General features: G+C 41.7%; 1 protein-coding gene and 1 long non-coding RNA gene across 2 annotated transcripts in view; one reads left to right on the top strand and one right to left on the bottom strand.

The window, feature by feature from the left end:
- LOC122541941 overlaps window positions 1-18,431 on the top strand; it is a 35,933-nt gene extending 17,502 nt beyond the window's left edge. The window contains exons 3-4 of the long non-coding RNA XR_006309727.1: window positions 4,515-4,632; window positions 18,346-18,431. This is a non-coding gene — a long non-coding RNA (uncharacterized LOC122541941). The remainder of the gene's footprint in view (window positions 1-4,514; window positions 4,633-18,345) is intronic.
- The window catches only part of malt1 (MALT paracaspase 1), a 136,264-nt gene extending 117,090 nt beyond the window's left edge, over window positions 1-19,174 (bottom strand). Inside the window, exon 1 of the mRNA XM_043679132.1 lies at window positions 18,259-19,174. Within this exon, the coding sequence (XP_043535067.1) occupies window positions 18,259-18,263 (5 nt within the window). The 5' untranslated portion in view covers window positions 18,264-19,174. The remainder of the gene's footprint in view (window positions 1-18,258) is intronic.
- Between the last annotated feature and the right edge of the window lie 382 nt (window positions 19,175-19,556).

Genomic DNA, 19,556 nt, shown 5'->3' with positions numbered 1-19,556 from the left:
ACTCACTGTGTGGAGTTTGCACGTTCTCCCCGTGTCTGCGTGCGTTTCCTCCGGGGGCTCCGGTTTCCTCCCACAGTCCAAAGATATGCAAGTCAGGTGAATTGGCCATGCTAAATTGCCCGTAGTGTTAGGTAAAGGGGTAAATGTAGGGGTATGGGTGGGTTACGCTTTGGCGGGTCGGTGTGGACTTGTTGGGCCGAAGGGCCTGTTTCCACACTGTAAGTAATCTAATCTAATCTAAGTAATCTAATCTAAACAATCTTCCAACAATGGCCTCACCAATGTCCTGTACAGCCGCAACATGACCTCCCAACTCCTGTATTCCTTTCTATTCTAAGGGTTTTTTCTAACTTTCTAAATTTTGGATTGTGTTTACAACTATTTGAACTCTCCACAGTGAATAAACAATTTGTCAATACATTTTTTTCTGTATCTTTTCTCCTTCTCATTAGTTTCATTATGTTGCAGACTGAAAATAAGTGATTTATCTTTCTGTTTATGCTTCTTCCTGTGCATTACTGTTGTACTTTGCTCAGATTCCACTTTCAATATTTCTAACCAGAACACTTATTGTCCATCGTTTTCTTTTGCAGTTAACTAAGATGTCCCAGTCTCCTTGTCCAAAACTTTCAACTGTGTCAAATTTCCCTTATTATTTTCACAACAGATAATGTCATTGGTTACTCTTATAAGTAGACTTCATGACTCCAGGGTGCACCTTTCACTCTCCAGTATTGTTACAACCAAATTTGAAGGAATGCATCATCCTTCTCTAGTTCCACAATTTCACACGTCACAACAGAAGTATAAATGTTTTACCCAGTTATCAATATGACCAATTATATACTTTGTCTCTATATTAATTTTAGTTAAAAAAAGTCCATCAATGAGATTTTCTAAATTTATAAGAACAAAATTAATGATGTATTGTGAAAATGAGCGGATAGTGTCATGGGAATGTCACTGGGCTAGTAAACCGTGGAGGGATGATTTCAAATCCTACTGTGGCACATGGTGAAATTTGAAATCAATAAAGTACGGAATTAACAATTGGTTTAATGAAGACCATGTAACCATTGTCAATTGTCATAAAATACATTGGCTTACTAATGTCCGTTAGGAAACAAAATGTATCACTGTAATTTGGCCGAGCCTACATATGATTACAGATTCAGAATGATTTGGTCAACTCTTTAAGCTATTATAAAATAATGCAGCATGCCATTCAGTTGTATCAAACCACTATGTTGTCTAAACAAAGCAATGGATCCAGGCAGCCCACCCGGTAACTAACAATGGCTAATTAAGCCCTGTCAACCCTGCAAAGTCATCTTTACTAACAAAATTGGGACGGATGCTTCATAGACTAGTCAAAGAATAGCCTGACATTTCCATACTCACAGAATCACACCTAACAGAAAATATCCTAGACACCACCATCACCGTTCCTGGGTACGTCCTGTCTCACTAGCCGGACAAACTGTTTGGGAGTGGTGGCATGGCCATACACAAACAGGAAAGAGTTGCCCTGGAAGTCCTCAGCTTTGAGTCTGGACCCCATGAAGCCACATGACATCAGCTCAAAGAAGGACAATGAAACCTCCTGTTAATTACCTCCTACCTTCCCACTTCAGCTGATGAATGAGTACAAACATAATCCTAGCAATTGCCAGTCCACTCTTCTCATCAGTAAAGTGGTGCAAGTGGTTATTGATAGTGTTAGCAAGCGGTACTTGCAAAGTAATAATCTGTCCACTGGCAGCCAGTTAGATTCTACACAGTCACTCAGTCCCTGACTTCATTACAATCTTGGTCCAAATATGGACAAAAGAGCTAAACTCCAGTGTTGAAAGTGAGAGTCATTACCTTTGCCCTCAAGGCAGCATTTGACTTCCTATGGCATTAAGGATCCTTGGAAAAAATTGTGTCATACCTGGCACAGGGGAATATGGCTATATCATTCATCACAATGTAAGGACATAATGATGGATAGCTTATTAGGCTCAACCATTTTAGCAACTTCATCAATGACCTTTAATCCACCATAATGTCAGATTTGGGAATTGCACAATAGACAGCATAATTTATGATTCCTCAGATACTGAAGCAGTCAATTTCCACACACTGCAATATCGAGGCTTAGGTTGATAAATGGCAAGCAACATTTTTAATATATAAGTGCCACTCAATGGCCACCTTCAACAAGAGAAAATCGCCCCCTGACATTCAATCCCACTGCCATCACCTCATCCTCCACAGTGGTGGTTACCATTGACCAGGAACTGAACTGGGCTAGCCATATAAATGTTGTGGTTGAAAGAGCAGATCAGAATTTAGGAATTCTCTCACCATTAACTCACCTCCTGACTCACCAAAAGCCAGTCCACCATCTACAAGACTCAAGTGGGGAGCGTGATGGAATATTCCCCAATTACCTAGATGTATGCAGCTCCAACACAACTCAAGATACCCTATACAGTTCAGATCAAAGCAGTCAGTTAATTCAGTAAACCATTCACCACATTAAACATTCACTCCTTTTGCAAATTCCCCACCAAGTCTCACACCATTTTGACTTGGAACCAAATTGCCATTCCTTCTCCCTTGCTCGGACAAAATCCTGGAATTCCCTTTCTAACAGCATAGTGGGTGTCCCCACCATACAAGAACTGTGGCAGTTTAAGAATGCAGATCACCACCAAGTTATGAATACCAATTAGGGATGGGCAATAAATGCTGGCCTTGCCAGTGACACCCTCATCCTATGAACAATTTTGTTTTAATTATCTACGTCTGGGTGTTTAAGGAACCTGGCAGTATCCCTTTAAGAAATCAATTTTGGTAAGAAGCCTGGTACTGTCAACTCCACCAATACAGTCTTCTAAATGAGGAATTGAGTAGGGAAGCTACCATTGTTATTGCATTGTCTTTTCTATACTTTGTACAGACGAAGGAACTCCATTTGCTGTGACTAGGTTCAAACAGGTGTTTTTTTTTTAATCTGTATTGTAAGTTGGCTTTCACCTGAGCCTTTCTGGACCTAAGTGATAAGAAACCTGTTTTACAACATAGTATTCATCTACATCCACATCATGTGCGGCTAGAGTTATACACCCTGCCAGGTCCCTAGAGCTTATTTTAAATTACATGAGTAGTCTTGTTAAATCTTCCCATGATTCATAGTAACATAGAAACAGGAGTAGGCCATCCAGCCAGTCAAGCTTGCCACACCATTCTATTCAATCAAGGTTGATCAAACATTTCAATACCTTTTAACCAGCCCATTCCCATAACTCTGGACGCGACTAGTGATCAAAAATCTATCAATCTCTACCTTTAACATACTCAAAGATTGAGCTTCCACAGCCCTATGTGGTAGCGAATTTCAAAAGTTCACAACTGTCTGAATAAAAATGTTTCTCCTCATCTTGGACGTAAGTGGCTTCCTCCTTTTTTTTAAATTGCGCCCATGGTTCTTGACTCCCCAGCAAGGAAATATCTTACCTGCACCTTACCATGTCTATACTTAAATATTTTGTTTCAATGAGACTATCTCTCATTCTTCAAAACTCTAGAGAGTACTTGTCCAGTTAGATTAGATTACTTACAGTGTGGAAACAGGCCCTTCAGCCCAACAAGTCCACACTGACCCTCCGAAGCGCACCCACCTAACCCCTTCACCTAACACTACGGGCAATTTAGCATGGCCAATTCACCTGACCAACACATTTTTTGGACTGTGGGAGGAAACCGGAGCACCCGGAGGAAACCCACGCAGACACGGGGAGAATGTGCAAACTCCCCAGAGTCGCCTGAGGCGGGAATTGAACCCGGGTCTCTGGCGCTGTGAGGCAGCAGTGCTAACCACTATGCCACCATGCCACCCACCCACTGTGCCACCGTGCCGCCCACCCACTGTGCCACCGTGCCGCCCAATCTCTCTTCATAGTCAGTCCCATCAACTCGGGAACAAGTACAGAGAACCGTTATTGTAGTTCCTCTATGGCAAAATACCTTTCTTGAGGTAAGAAGACCAAAATTACACACAAAACTCCAGGTGTGGTCAAACCAAGTTTCTATTCAATTGAAAGTGAGGACTGCAGATGCTGGAGATCAGAGCTGAAAAATGTGTTGCTGGAAAAAGGCAGCAAGTCGGGCAGCATCCAAGGAGCAGGAGAATTGACGTTTCGGGCATAAGCCCTTCTTCAGAAATGAGGAAGGTGTGCCATGTAGGCTAAGATAAAAGGTAGGGTCTATTCAATTGAAGCAAGTCTTCATTACTTCCAAACTCAAATCCTCTTGCACTAAAGACTAATTTATTGACACTCACAGGATGGCACACGAAGGTGGAGTTTAGGTCAACACATATCAGTGATTGTCGTTGTAGGGTAATTTATTTGAGTTATATTGATTGTCATTCTGATTGTCAATATGTTAATGGTTGTATTTCTTTGGTGCTTTACATGTTGACAAACGTTTTAGCTTTATTTTGTTATTATCTATTTGCTATGCAGGTAATCCAGAACCAGAAGTCACCTGGTACAAAGGAGACAAGCAGCTTACTAAAGTTCTTGGAGTTCTTAAATATGAAGTGCTTAAGGATGGCAAGGTTCACACACTTAAACTATACAGGTGATTGGCTGTCCTGCATGGTAGTGATGGAAATAAACTTCATGGAATTGACTTTTATTACAGGTCTTGAGAGATGTGCAGGCCCAGATATTCAATGTGCCACATCCAACATTCAAGCACTACATAGGCAGCGACGCATCCAATATGCCAAGCAAGAATAACCTCTCTGTTCTGGCATCAGGCTACTAACTATTTTTGTGCCTTTTCAATTGCATCTTATTTTTATTTTTAATTACACGGAGACCAAATTTATTCTCTTAACTGTAGTCTAACAGAAGTTATACATATGTTTCACAAACCTCTCTATTTTTAAATGTGATTTCTCTATAAATGAACCCAGTGCTTCCTTCTTATCCTTGTTCCCATATTAATCTATGTCACTATTTTTTAATATTTAATAAATGATAGTTTAGGGGTTATTGTTAATAAAATTTATGGACGCTTGGCTAATATATTCATGGTACATTTATTTGTTTAGTATTTTAACACTTACACTAAATATTGAGAGTAATTTTATATAAATGCTTTAAGTGTTTATCACCACCATCTTATTTTTGAACAATATCACTGCTCCTTTTTTTGTTGCTGAATGAAAATCCTGAATACTAAACTAACAGCACTGTGGGCATCCTACACTCCAAGCACTGCAGTGGCTCAAGATGAAAGCACACCAGCAACTTATTCAGGATAATTAAGGGTGGAACATGAATGCTGGTCTTGCCAGGAAAGCTCACAACAAATGTATGAATAAACTGATACAGGGGTTTCTAACCTTCTGCTGAATTTGCCCTTTGTAGAGTTTTCCTGCTCTTCAGGTTGAAGTAATGGTCAACGGCTTTTAAAATGCCTTTAAATTTACCTGGTTATGATTAATATCTGCTACTGTTCCTATAAAACATTGTAATGTATCAAAAACAGAAATTACTGGTGAAACTCAGCAGATCTGGCAACATCTGGGAAAGAAAGAAGAGTTAACATTTTGAATCTTATGACTCTTCATCAGAACACAGATGCTGCTAGACCTTGTTAGGGACTAGGCCAGACCCCCTCAAAACATTTCAAGAAGGTAGCTCAGACCCTAACTTTGCTAGTTGTTTTAAGCAGGTGTAAGTGGATATTCCAGGAGAGAATCAGTTGGTCAAACCACTTAATTTTAAACAAAGCAGAATTTATTTACAAGATTACTGAATGAAACACAAACAACAGAAAACAGAATACCGAATAACCTAACCTCTCCAAAAACCCAACAGATCATCGCAACTTAATGATGCTGTTCCCAATACATGCAACAATCCTCATGAACACCCCTTGGCACAAAAGGTAAAACCAAACATAGGGTCTTACAGGATAGAAGTCAGAGAGAGAGTACCAGCCTGGACCTTCATCTTTGGGTCCAGCAGCTTTTTCCACACTCCTGCTAAAACCTAAACCAAGGCCACAGAAAAGTTGAGTTGGGAGAACTGGCCACTCCCCTTTCATTGTGCAAGTGTCTTTTTTTTTTAACTTGAAAGCCTTCTGCCTGAGACAGTATCTGTTAGCTATAAACAAATTGGCCCTAAAACCCTTCAATCCCCAGACTTTTCAGAGTCTGTATTATTTATAACCTCTCTGTAAAAAAGCCAAGGACAGCGTAACCTGGGTAAAGAAGCAGCCGCATCACACCTCCCGCCTTAAAAAATGAACATCAATATGTGAAGATGGCTTATTTTAAAACTCCTTAAACCTAAATTGTTAGCACTCTAAAACACACATATACATTATGTTGACTATAAACATGTAAACATGCACAACTACATTCTGTCTCAGTCCAGCGTACTGCTGTCACCGAACACCTCAGTTTCTCATTATAGTCTCGACAATGCGTCGGCAATTATGTTTTCCCATCCTACCACATGCACAATTTTCAAATTGAATGGCTGTAACAACAAGTTCCATCTAAGCAGTCTGGCATTTTTGTCCTTACATTTCTCCACAAACTTCAATGGGTTATGATCAGTGTATAAGATTGTCTCAGATACATTACTGGTAACATAAACACTGAAATGTTGTAATGTCAACACCAAGCTCTAAGATTCCTTCTGAACCATTGAATATTCCTGCTTATAAATGTTCAATTTCCTGGTGGAATACCCGATAGGCTTTCTATCTTCTCATCATGTGCCTGCAAGAGCACAGCACCAACACCCACATCACTTGCATCGACAGCCACCTTGAATGGCTTTGCATAGTTAGGTGTGGCTAATACCAGGGCAGTGGTTAACACAGCTTTGAGGCTGTCAAATGCTTTCTGTTTGCTGTCCACTGAAACTTCCTACATTTCTTTAGCAATTCAGTGAGTAGAGAAGCCACACTGCTAAACTTTGGTACGAATTTTCGATAAAATCCACTCAATCTCAGGAACCGTAGTACTGCTCTTTTTGTTGATGGATTGGGAAACTCCTCAATTATCCTTGTTTTTGCAGCCCGTGGGCCATTTTGTCCATGTCCAATAACATGGCCCAGGAAGGTGACTTGGTCTTTGGCAAATTCATTTTTAACCAAGGTTATCCCCAAGCCTGCCTGCCTTATAAATTTGATCGATTAATGTCTGGTAAATGTTGTAAATGTTCCTTCCATGTGTGACTAAAAATCACCAGGTCATCGATATATATGACACAGTTGGGTAGTCCGGCAATGACCTTATTGGTTAGTCTCTAAAATGTGGCTGCCGCATTTTTCTTGCCAAATAGCTTGATTTTAAACTGATACAGTCCATTCAGCGTTACGAAAGCTGAATTGTCTTTGCTGTTTCTGACAAAGATACCTGACAGTATCCTCTGAGCAAGTCCAACTTAGAAATGTAAGTTGCTTGTCCCATCTTCTCAACAGAGTCTTTCAAACATGGAATCGGATATGCATCAGTTTTCGTAACTGAATTGACTTTGTGTCCACACATAACCGCTGGGTACCGTCTGGTTTTGGCACCATTACTATGAGTGAGCTCCACTCACTGTAACTTACTTTGATTATGTTATCTTGGAACGTGCATTCAATCTACTTTTGAACTTCTGCCAACTTTAGAGGAATGTACCTATAAGGATGTTGCTTAATCAGAACGGCATCTCTTACATCTCCTTCATGCATAATTAGGTTAGTACCTCCCAGGGATACATTCAGATTTTTTTTCTGTGTATGCCTTTTGATACAATTGCTTTAAATTTTCATATTTCTGGTGCAACTCAGTTGAAGGACTGCTTTGTCACCTATCTGTTCCTGGTTTGTATAAACTATCTGATCAAACAGGGTCTCTGCTAATTCAACTTCAACTTTCTTATCTGTACTCTTTGATCTCTCCTGTTTCAGCTAATTACTTTGTGACATTGTTACTACACAGTCAGGAAAATTCCCAGGATATGTGTCCTGCAATAGGTCAGTTGCCTGAGTCTCCATTGGCAGCACTACTACCAGCAAATCAGCTATATCATTCGCAAGGTCAACTTGTATTCCTGGAGCTGAGAGTTTGTCCAGCACTCCTACCACGAATTCTCCACCCTTATCTGGATACTCTAACCTCACTAATAAGGCGTTTCTTGTCTCACTGTGAATTCCCATTACCAGTACCTTTTCAGGAAATAGTCCTTCAGAAGTACACAGCTCCTCATCTTTAAGCATCACACAGTGAGATGATCCTGTGTCTCTTAATATTGTAACCTCTTTACCTGCTGCTCCTGACCTATGCAAGTAAACTTTTTTTTAATAGATATTTTTGTTAGAAATGTAACATTTTTACAAGTTTACAAAAATAAACAAAACTCTCAAGTACAAACATTGATATCTTAAATATATAATAACCAAAATTTAACAAAAGAAAAATACCGAGAAAGAAAAAAAACAAAACTCAACTAACTACTAATCTAACCTACAACTAACCAGAGTGTATATTTAAGTCTCTTACATTATTCAAATAAGAGAAAGAAGAAGAAAAAACAACGGATAACATAGAAATTGAGGAGTGAGATACATGCTCGGAATGTGTTAACATCAAATATAACAAAACCCGTATTCGCGCGGGATTCCTCTCCCAAGGGACCCCGGACCAGCCAGGTTCGTAATCTCAATTAAATAAAAGCCCTTGTTAGGATAGCCGAAATATCTGCATTCATATAATTCAAGAAGGGCTGCCATATTTTATGAAGTAATTCGGCCTTTCGGTGCACCATATTTGTAAGGAAGTCAAGGGGAATACATTCCATAATTAATCTGTGACAATTTTAAAGTCCAGGGGGGCCCTCAGCCACCCAGTTTACCAAAATATTTTTCCTTGCACAGAAAGAGAGAATAGAAAATAGTCTCTTCCCGTGCATATCCAGGGAGGGGCGAGTGAACTTTACTTTCGTAGGTATATGGTTTACGAAGATCTGCCACTTCCTCCTTAACCAACCTCCAATCAATCTGTACATTCTGGTGCAGCTTTCTAGCCTCCTCTGTGCTTTCCATTAGCATCTCCAACAAAATTCACTGACTTATCCTGTTTTCCTACATCTGGCTTCCCAGTGCTTTTCATAACCCAACAACAACGTAATTTCAAAGGACCTACTTTATTGCAGTGAAAACACCAGAGCTTTTTAACTTCCCTTTCTCCTTCAAAGGTTTCCTTGTTACCCTATGGTAAGTTATCCTTATGATCTTCACCGAGATCTACCTTTCCCTTTCCACGTGAGGATTTCTCTTTTCCCCAATTTCTATCACTCACAGATTGAAATTGATTCTGGAAGCCAAAATTTGCTTTATGGACCAACTCATAATCATCAGCCATTTCAGCTCTCTTCTTGCTGTTTCAATGCTCTGCTCTTCCACATGAGTTCTCACGACTTCAGGAAGTGAATTTTTGAACTCGTCCAAAATAATTGTGTCTCTAAGAGTTTCATGGGTTTGCTCTATTTTTAATGCCCTTATCCACCAATCAAAATGACTTTGTTTGATCCTTTCAAACTCAAGGTAGGTTTGACTCAGGGTCCCTCCTTAGATTACTGAAACATTGTCTGTAGGCTTCTGGCACAAACTCATATGCACTTCAGATGGCTTTCTTCACCTTCTCATATGATACTTCCTTTGATAGTGATGTGAATACCTCACTAGCTCCGTTTGCTCATCCTCACTCTCCTCCTCACTAAACTTACCTTCAGCCTTCATCTCCATCTTTTTAAGCTGCCGCTCCTGTCTAAGTGCCAGTTTATGAAGTTCAAACTCCCTCTCTTTCTTCCTTTCCTCTCTTTTCTCTCTCTTTCCTTTTCTCTCTCTTCTCTCTTTCCTTTTCTCTCTCTTCTCTCTCCTTTTCTTTTTTCTGTGCTTTTAATCATAATTCCCTGTCTTTTGCCTCTCACTCAAGCTGCTTCATTTTAAATTTAATTTTAGCCATATCTAAAGATTCTGAAGGCATTTCCAGCAATTCTAAATTCTGAGCTATTGCTGTAATTATATCTATTTTCCTCACGGAAGGAGGCAGCTTCAACCCCAGCTTGTCTGCTAATTCCAGCAGCTTGACCTTTTGTAAAAAGGGTCCAGCAGCTTTTCCACACTACTGCTAAAACCGAACCCAAACCAGAGAAAGCTGAGCTGGGAGAATTGGCCACTCCCCTTTCATTGTACAAGTGTTTATTTTAATTTGAAAGCCGTCTGCGTGAGGCAGTATATGTTATCTATAAACAAATTGGCCCTAAAACCCTTCAAACTTTTCAAAGTCTGTGTCATTTACAACCTCTCTGAAAAGAAAGCCAAGGACAGTGTAACCTGGTTAAAGGAGCAGCTTCATCACAACTTGCTGACTTTTGCCAGCAATTTCTAATTTTGTTTCAGATCTGCAGCATCCACAGTTTTTTGTTTGATTTAAGGACAATAATGTTTGACTTGTTCTGCTTCAGACTTGCTGTCTAACATTGAAGTTATTATGTACCTCAAAAGTTCAGTTTTGGATTTGATTTTATCCTCCAACCCTCTGAGATAGTATAGTATAGGATCTGTGGCTTTTATAAGCTTTCTAGGTAGTTTACTTGATGTTCTAAATTTAGTATGGCAGAGTTTTCTTGCATTTCTTCTAACCTGATTTATTGCATTCGTTGTTCCCGACGTTGTCTTGACATCGGAGAGACTGAGCGCAAACTCAGGAATTGGTTGAGGGAACATTTGTGGTCCAGATGCCCCAATCAACCCCACCTTCCAGTTGCCATCAATTTCTACTTCCCCTCCCACTCCCCCAATGACATGTCCATCCTGGGCCTCCTTCACTGTTAGCACAGGGCCACACACAAGCTGTAGGAAGAACACCTTATCTTCTGCCCTGGAGCATACAATCATATAGCCTTAAATAGAATTCACCAGCTTCTAAACTCCCCACCCTGCCACCTTACCACAGGCCCAGGCCTCCCGCTCTACCTTGCTCCATTAACCTGACCCAACCTGTCCATCTTCCTTCCCACCTATTCGCTCTACCTTGCCCACTGAGCAATCACAGCCACCTTCCACCTGCATCCACCTATCGCCATCCCACCCACCTTTCCCCTTGCCCCATACCCCTCCCTCAATTTATTTCACAGCCCCCTTCCCTTCCTCCAGTCTTGATGAAAGGTTCTGACCTGAAACGTCGAAGCCCCTTCCCCTCTCTTGCTGCCTGACCTGCTGTGCTGTTTTCCAGTTCCACTCTTTATCCAGTCTGACTCTCCATCATCTGCAATTCCCACTATTTCCAGGTTCTAAATTTACCTTACAGTATGGAAACTTTTCTACAATGATCATCATTGTCTCTCACCACAGTCATGGTCTTCCCCTGGACAATATCTTTGCTAGGCTGGATTTTTCTTTTAAAACATTAAAAACTGCCTTCCTGTACTTTACCTTAATAAATTCTTTCTTGCTTGTTTCTGAAGTATAGAATATTTGCAGCTTTATTTTGGTTTCACATTTCTTTCCTGTCTTGCATATAATGGCATCATCATCATCATGATTTGTTGTTTTTTCTTATTTTTAGTTGCCTTCTCTTGGAACTGCACTTGCCTGCTTGGTGCACCATTAAATTAATTTTTTAAAAAATCCTGTTTGAGAGTTGCTAAGTAGTTCCTTGAACTTTGTTCAATTCGTTTGCCTTGAAGTCTGTGAGTGCTGGATTAGAATTTCCTTCACAGACCACTGTGTCTTTATGTTGCACCCTGAATGTAAATCCATTTTGTGACTTTCTTTGCAATCATTTGAAGCAGTTGTGGAGTTTTCCTGCAACCTCTTCCTGAGATCTGCAGTTTTGATGCCACTTTTTCCAGGTCTGAATATCCAAACGTCTTTCAGATTTTCCTGCAGTCCTTCACACCTGGCACGATGTTTGTATGCTGAGCTAATCTAAGTTGGGAAAGAATCCTGAGCCTTAAACAATAACTAATTTGTTATATAATAAGAAACTACAGACAGCTGAACCCACACTGGTCCTTGCTGTCAAGTCTCTCTGGCATGTAATCTCTTACACCATCACTGTGGATGATGCATTCACAATGTCCCAATCATTAACCCTTTCAAACATGTAATTAACAGTTTCAGCAATTACATGTTATCATAAAAGCAAAAGTTGGTGTTGTTACAGAAATTGAATTAGGTAGTATTGTGAGGGAGAAGATTAGAGTTCAGTGAGATTTCAAGATTGTAAATATTTCTGGTTCAGATTGACAGCATTCAGAGAGGAGAATGTCACCTCTCTGGAATTGCATTGGAGGGCAAAGATAATGACTAAAATTTTCCCACATTGTGGCTGATTCAAGACTCCGCTATGATTCAAGACTCAGCATATAAATAGATAGCAAAAGTTTCTATAAAGATATAAAACAAAAAAAGTGGCTGAAGTAAACATTGGTACTTTAGAGGTTGAGAAGGGGATTTAGTAATGAGATATGAGGAAATGGCCATGGCATTGAATAGGTATTTTGTGTCAGTCTTCAAAGTGGAAGACATGAATAACATGCCAGTAATTGACAAGGAGAAGGTAAGTGAAGACCTGGAAACAATCATTATCACATTAGTTGGGCAAACTAATGGAGCTAGGGCTAGACAAGTCCCTTGGTCCTGATGGAATGTACTCCAGGATACCAAAATAGATGGCGGGAGAAATAGCAAATGTACTTGCGGTTATTTTTTCAAAATTCATTGGACTGTGGGGCAATTGCAGAAGATTGAAAAACAGCAAATGTGACATCACTCTTTAAAAAGGGAGGTAGACAAAAGATGGGGAATTATGGACCTGTTAGTTTAACTTCTGAAGTGGAGAAGATGGTTGAGTCTATTATCAAGGAAAAAAATAGCAAGGCATCTAGATTGAAATTGTCCCATTGGGAAGATTCAGCATGGGTTCATGAAGGGCAGGTCATGCTTAACTGATGTACTGAAATTCTATGAAGACATTATGAATATGGTGGACAATGGGGACCCAGTAGATGTGGTGTATCTAGATTTCTAAAAGACATTCATCAAGGTACCACACAAAAGGCTGCTGCATAAGCTAAAGATGCAAGGTGTTACGGGTAATGCATTAGCATGGATAGAGGATTGGTTAACAACAGGAAGCAAAGAGTGGTGTGCCTCAGGAATCAGCTTTGGGACTGCAATTATTCACAATTTTCATGGATGAGTTTGATTGGGGACCATGTGTAGTGTGTCAAAGTTTGCGGATGACAATAAGATGAGTGGTAGAGCAAAGTTTACAGAGGACTGTGAAACTTTGCAAAGGGACATAGATAGTTTAAGTGAGTGGGCAAAGATCTGGTAGATGGAGTACAATGTTAATAAATGTGAAGTCATCCATTTCGATAGGAATAACAGTAAAAATGATGAGAAATTGTAGCATACTGCTGTGCAAAGGGACCTGGGTGTCCATGTGCATGAATCACATAAGATTAGTCTGCAGGTGCAACAGGTAATTAAGAAGGCAAATGGAATACTGTCCTTCATTGCTAGAGGGATGGAGTTTAAGAGCAGAGGTTATGTTGTAGATGTACAGAGGCCACACCTGGAGGACTGCATGCAGTTTTGGTCTCCTTACTTAAGAAAGGATGTACTGGCATTAGAAGGGGTGCAGAGAAGGTTCACTAGGTTGATTCCACAGTTGAGGGGTTTGGCTTATGAGGAGAGACTGAGTAGACGGGAGTATATTCATTGGAATTTAGAAGAATGAGGAGGAATCTTATAGAAACATATTAAATTATGAAGGGAATAGATAAGATAGGCATAGAGAGGATGTTTCCACTGACAGGTGAAATTAGGACAAGAAGGCATAGCCTCAAAATTAGAGGGTGCAGATTAAGGACTGAATTGAGAAGGAACTTCTTCACCCAGAGGGTTATGAATCTATGGAATTCTCTGCGTAGCGAAGTGGTTGAGGCTTCCTCAGTAAATGTTTTAAAGCTAAGATAGATAATTTTTTGAACAGTAAAGGAATTAAGGATTATGGTGAGAAGGTGGGTAAGTGGAGCTGAGGCCACGAAAAGATCAGGCATGGTCTTATTGAATGAGGAGCAGGCTCAAAAGGGCAGATGCAGGAAAATCGATGTTGTGGGCAAAAGCCCTTTCCTGAAAGACTTTTACCAGAATGTTGATTTTCCTGCTCCTCAGATGCTGCCTGGCCTACTATGCTTTTCCTGCACCACTCTAATCTAGACTCTAATCTCCAGCATCTGCAGTACCCACTTCTGCCTCAAAGGGCCAGATGGCCCACTTCTGCTCCGAGTTCTTATGTAAGGAACTTTTGTTGTGAAAAGAGGTTGCAGAAGCTGGGAGTGTTTTGAGAGTAGAGAAGGTTAAGAAGGAATTTGATTAAAGTGTTCAAAATCGTTGACAGTTTTGATACAGGAAATAAACCGTCAATAAGCACCATACTAGGTAACATCATCAGTGAGCCTCCGGAGAAGCGTTGGTGTTATTCCCGCTTTCTATTTGTGTTTAGGTTTCTTTCGGTGTTTACTGATATCATTTCTGGTTCTTTTTCTCAGCGGATGGTAGATGGGGTCCAAATCGATGTGTTTGTTGATCGGGTTTCAGTTAGAATTCCATGCTTCTAGGAATTCTCGTGCAGTTCTCTGTTTGGTTCATTCTAAAATGGATGTGTTGTCCCAGTCAACGTGGTACCCTTCCTCGTCTGTATATAAGGATACTAGTAATAGTGGGTCATGTTTTTTTGTGGCTAGTTGACATTCATGTATCCTGGCAGCTAGTTTTCTGCCTGTTTGTCCAATGTAGTGTTTTGTTATAGTCCTTGCAAGATATTTTGGAAATGATATTTGTTTTGCTTGTTGTCTGTACAGGGTCTTTTAAGCTCATTAGCTGCTATTTAAGTGTATTGGTGAGTTTGTGGGCCACCATGACGTTAAGAGGTCTGAGTAGTCTGGCAGTCTCTTCAGAGATGTCTTTGATGTAGGGTAAAGTGGCTAGGGTTTCTGGGCACATTTTGCTGCTCATTTGGGTTTGTTGCTGAGAAATGCTGAAACCGAACCTTCTAGCTCAGCGAGCAAACTCACATCTAGAACCTCAACCTAAGCAACAAATCTTTTGAAAACTCATTAGAGAATACTGAGTTCCTGTATGTCCTTGGGTTATATTTGTCCAATTTTATCAACTCCTCGTAAGAGGTGTCAAAATCTCTGCAGCTCAGTAGTTCTTGAGCATCTGTTTTATAGCATAATTTAATATAGATGCATAATACTTTTGAAACTGATAATATTTAAATACTATCAGTTGTAGGGATTCTATGATTCTCTGATTATTGGGATAATCTCATTGCCATGAGCTTTTGGAAGATCAGAATACACAAGCTGTGGCCAACTGTTGGAAACTGAGGTTAGGATAGATAGACATTTGATGATCTGCACTGACACAATGGGCCAAAGTGTCATTTAAAAAAGGGGGCGGCATGGTGGCTCAGTGGTTAGCATTGTTGCCTCTCAGCACCAGGGACCCGAGTTTGATTCCTGCCTTGGGCAACTGTCTGTGTGGAGTTTGCACATTCTCCCCCTGTCTGCATGGGTTTCCTCCCACAGTCTAAAAAGTGCAGGTTAGGTGAATTGGCCAGGCTAAATTGCCCCTAGTGTTAGGTGCACCAGTCAAGGGTAAATACAGGATTGGGGAACAAGTGTGGGTGGGTTACTCTTCGGAGGGTTTGTGTGGACTTGTTGGCTGAAAGGCCTGTTAAGATTAAGAATTGGCCATGCTAAATTGCCCATTGTGTTCAGGGATTGTAAGTTAGGTGCATTATTCTGGGGTAAATGTAGAGTAGTAGGGGAATGGGTCTGTGTGGGTTACTGTTCAGTGGACTTGTTGGGCCAAAGAGCCTGTTTCCACACTGTAGGGATTCAATGATTCTATAACTGGACTACCCAGATTTTCAGCTGTTTGGCAGAAGAACCAGAGCTATTGAGATGAAATTATATTTTAACCTAGCACGTTGTAATTTACGTACACAGTTTGAAAGGCTGGTGGATTCAGTGGAAATGTAAAAAGAAATTCAGATAGCGTTTGAAAGGACTTAGAAAATGGGGCTGTGAAGACAGAGCAGAGGAGTGTGATTAACTGTACAACTCTACCATGAGCTGACTTAGATATAAGGGGCCAACTGGCCTCCGTCACTGTTCTGTCATTGTATAATTCTACAATTTTGGCATCCCCTCACATATAAATCACCTTCTTCTGTGTCTCAGAACCCAGTCATCTTTCTTGATACAGTATCTGTTATCAGATTCTGTTTACCCTCTAATTTGATACCCACAGGTCAGAGCTAAAATGAAATTCAACTCATATTCAAGAACTCCATGTAATCTTGTGATGTAATGTTATTCTCAGAACTTTTTTCATATGTCTTTGCACGTGGAAAATTCCTAAGACAGCCGTAATTTCCTTCTAAAATATACTTATCAGTAACAGTATCTATTTCCAAATCGTACACCATGTGTTATAAATAGAGGTCAAACCTTCCATATGTCGACTAAGCCACCTGTTGACTTTTGACTTGGAGGGTATTTACTTAAGTTTGGCATCAATTTGTGAAAAATGCAGTGAGGTTCAACATTCCTTTTGCCCTGGTTTGAGGCCTGAAATAAGCAGCATGTTAGGAGCATAGGCTCAAAGCTAAGGACATAATGGCTCACCTGAAGGTGGGTTTCAGGCTTCATCAGCAAATGCTGGTCAGCTGCAAATGCCAATGAGGTGACCGAGGCAACTTTAACAGTTCCACAAGGATAAATATGGGCTGTTCCAAACCTCCAGTCAGTCAGGGAAGGGGAAGATGATTGGAATGGTGGCTGAATGAGCATCAGCGACAGTCTACACGACTGCACAGTTGTTCTATCCACTTCCACTGTCAGATAAGGTTTTTAAAATTGTTTTGGTGGTAGTCTCTAACCTCCTCCTTAAGGGCCATTGAATAGTTCAGCCCAGGTAGGCTGAACTGGAATAATGGGAGATTCCAATCACAGCAGTTTAATGAAATGGCCAGCAAGTGATCTACATTCTAGTTAGTGAGGCTTACCAGAGAGCTTGAAACAGGCGTTAAAGAACCTACTTTTTGCACAGACAATGGACCTGCTACTTATCCAAGGCATAGGGCTTGGCTACTTGGAGAAAGTGAAGACTGCAGATGCTGGAGATCAGAGTCGAAAAATGTAGTGCTGGAAAAGCACTTGCTCCCGGAATGCTGCCTGACCTGCTGTGCTTTGCCAGCACCACACTAATTATCTGGGACCGACCACCAACTGCATGGTTGGAACACTTGCAGCACTGAAAATGCACATTATCCATCACCTATTTCCAACCTATTTCTCTCCAAAGGAGTCCCAAAATTTAGTAACACTAGGACACATCACGTATGAAACACGAGAGTTCACAGGGTGTGGGGGGTTTTCACATTAATCTCCTGTTTGGTCTTTGTTAGGGTAACAAAAAGTAATTCACAAACTTGTGATTTGCTCTGCTACAATTATTTGCCCATTTTTCGCTTCGATGTCTCTCTGCCTCAACTTCTCCTTCCAGCATAACATTCCTTGTTTCCGAGATTCTCTACTCCGAAACAAGACTACTTGAACACTTCCCTCATTTTCTTCAATGATAAGTTTAAGTTGACGGTTATTTGATTTCCCCTCGATACGCCACTGCATCTTCCACCAGAGGTGATGGTAAGCGGAACTCTCCAAACAGCCTCACCTTTCCTTTACTTTTTTTTTACAACGTACATTTCATACATATTTACAACGTCCTCAACACGAGGTAACCACAACTCTTGCAGTCTCACCGGTGGTGAACTCTCTGGTGAACCTCACTGACTAGAATGTGGATCGCATGCTGGCCATTTCATTAAACTGCTGGGATTGGGATCTCCCATTATTCCGGTTCATCAAATTGTTGGGTGAATCGAACAAATCCAGCCAGACCCACGTATTGTAACGCAGTTCAGTATCTTAGTTCCAAATAAATTGTGGCAACCCTTTAGGCATTCACCCCTTTTGAACGTTTGCTCATGGCACACAAGATTACATTACTGTCAAAAGAACTGTTGGATTATCAGAGGATGTCCAAGTATGGATTATCATTAGGATGTGAGCTCCAATAGTTTATCTGGGACTGAAAACTTACCTCATTCACTTCTCAAACTGCAGGTCTCCCTGGTGCACCTCTCCCTCAATGGCTGTTCAAAGCAAGTAACATTTCATTGACTTTCAGATGCACGGAAGACGACGCCGCCATCTACCAAGTGTCTGCCACAAACTCAAAGGGGATTGCCATCTGCTCCTCGCTCTTACAAGTGGGATCGCTCACGGCGGCTCAGGTCAGAGAAAAAACGATGCAGGAGTTCAAGGCAAGGAAGGAAGCCGAGCAGGCGCCAGAATCGGATGGGCCGATTAGCCGGGATTGTCTTTCCAACCCCGCTCAGAGCGCGTCCTCCAGCGAGCGGCAGGGAGGGTTTACCCGGGGCCGCCAGACGGACGGACTGACCGAGACCGGCCACCCAAATACGGGCAGGAGGCTGGAGCAGGGAGAGGGCGCACGGAGTGCCCTCCCAGCGGGACAGAGGCACCGCACGGGCTCAGGGAGGGAGCCCGCGATGGACGAGGCTTCCCCCGGAGGCGCCGAGGACGAGTACTACTTGGAGTTTCTGGTGTGTTCGGATGTCCTGAGGGACGAGGACAAGGCGCGGTGGGAGCACGGCCTGTGCTGCCCGGCTCCGCTCCTCCTGCCCGGGACACAGGGAGAGGCAGGGACCGCTGCCCCTCCTCAGGGAGCGGGAGACGCTGGGGCAGGCAGACCGACAGCAGCTCCCAGCCGCCTGCCCGGCTCCATCCTTCCAGCCGCTGAGGGCTCGGCTCCTTGGCAGCCCCCTCCGCCGCCACCCCCAGCAATGGACACCAGCCCGGGGGGACTCCGCCAGCCTGAGAGCCCGCTCTCCCCAAAACACCAGCAGCATCCTGTCAGACCTCCACCCTCCCTGCGAAAGAACTCAACTTCACCTGCAGAGCAAGGAGCTGGAGGGGGACCAGCAGGAGTGCAACTGGGTTCTGAGGATAACACCGACCATTGGACAGTCAGGGTAAGTTCATCAACCTCGAACTCTTTGCTCTGTACATGAACAGCCGATGTAACCACAGGACCATTTATCCCCTTTTTGGGATGTTGCGCTTCAGGCTTACCTGGCTGTCAAATGATCAGTGTAAATGATCACCGATGAGAGGGGAGCACTTCTTCAGGAGGGATGTATTTAGTGACGCACATTATCCCAGCTAAGAAATTAAGAGTTCAAATCACTAACACTAACTTGTGGATGAGTAGATTTCAGGTTGGAATTAACGTTGGGCAAGTGCATTCCAATTAAATGTGTAGGTAATGAAAATGTTATCCTAATAAAAGTGTAGCATTATAAATGTCTTTCCAGAGGT

Source organism: Chiloscyllium plagiosum, chromosome 1, assembly GCF_004010195.1.
Source record: "Chiloscyllium plagiosum isolate BGI_BamShark_2017 chromosome 1, ASM401019v2, whole genome shotgun sequence".
Taxonomy (NCBI): domain Eukaryota; kingdom Metazoa; phylum Chordata; class Chondrichthyes; order Orectolobiformes; family Hemiscylliidae; genus Chiloscyllium; species Chiloscyllium plagiosum.
The sequence above is the reverse complement of the archived record's forward strand: the minus strand, read 5'-3'. Positions and strand labels throughout refer to the sequence as shown.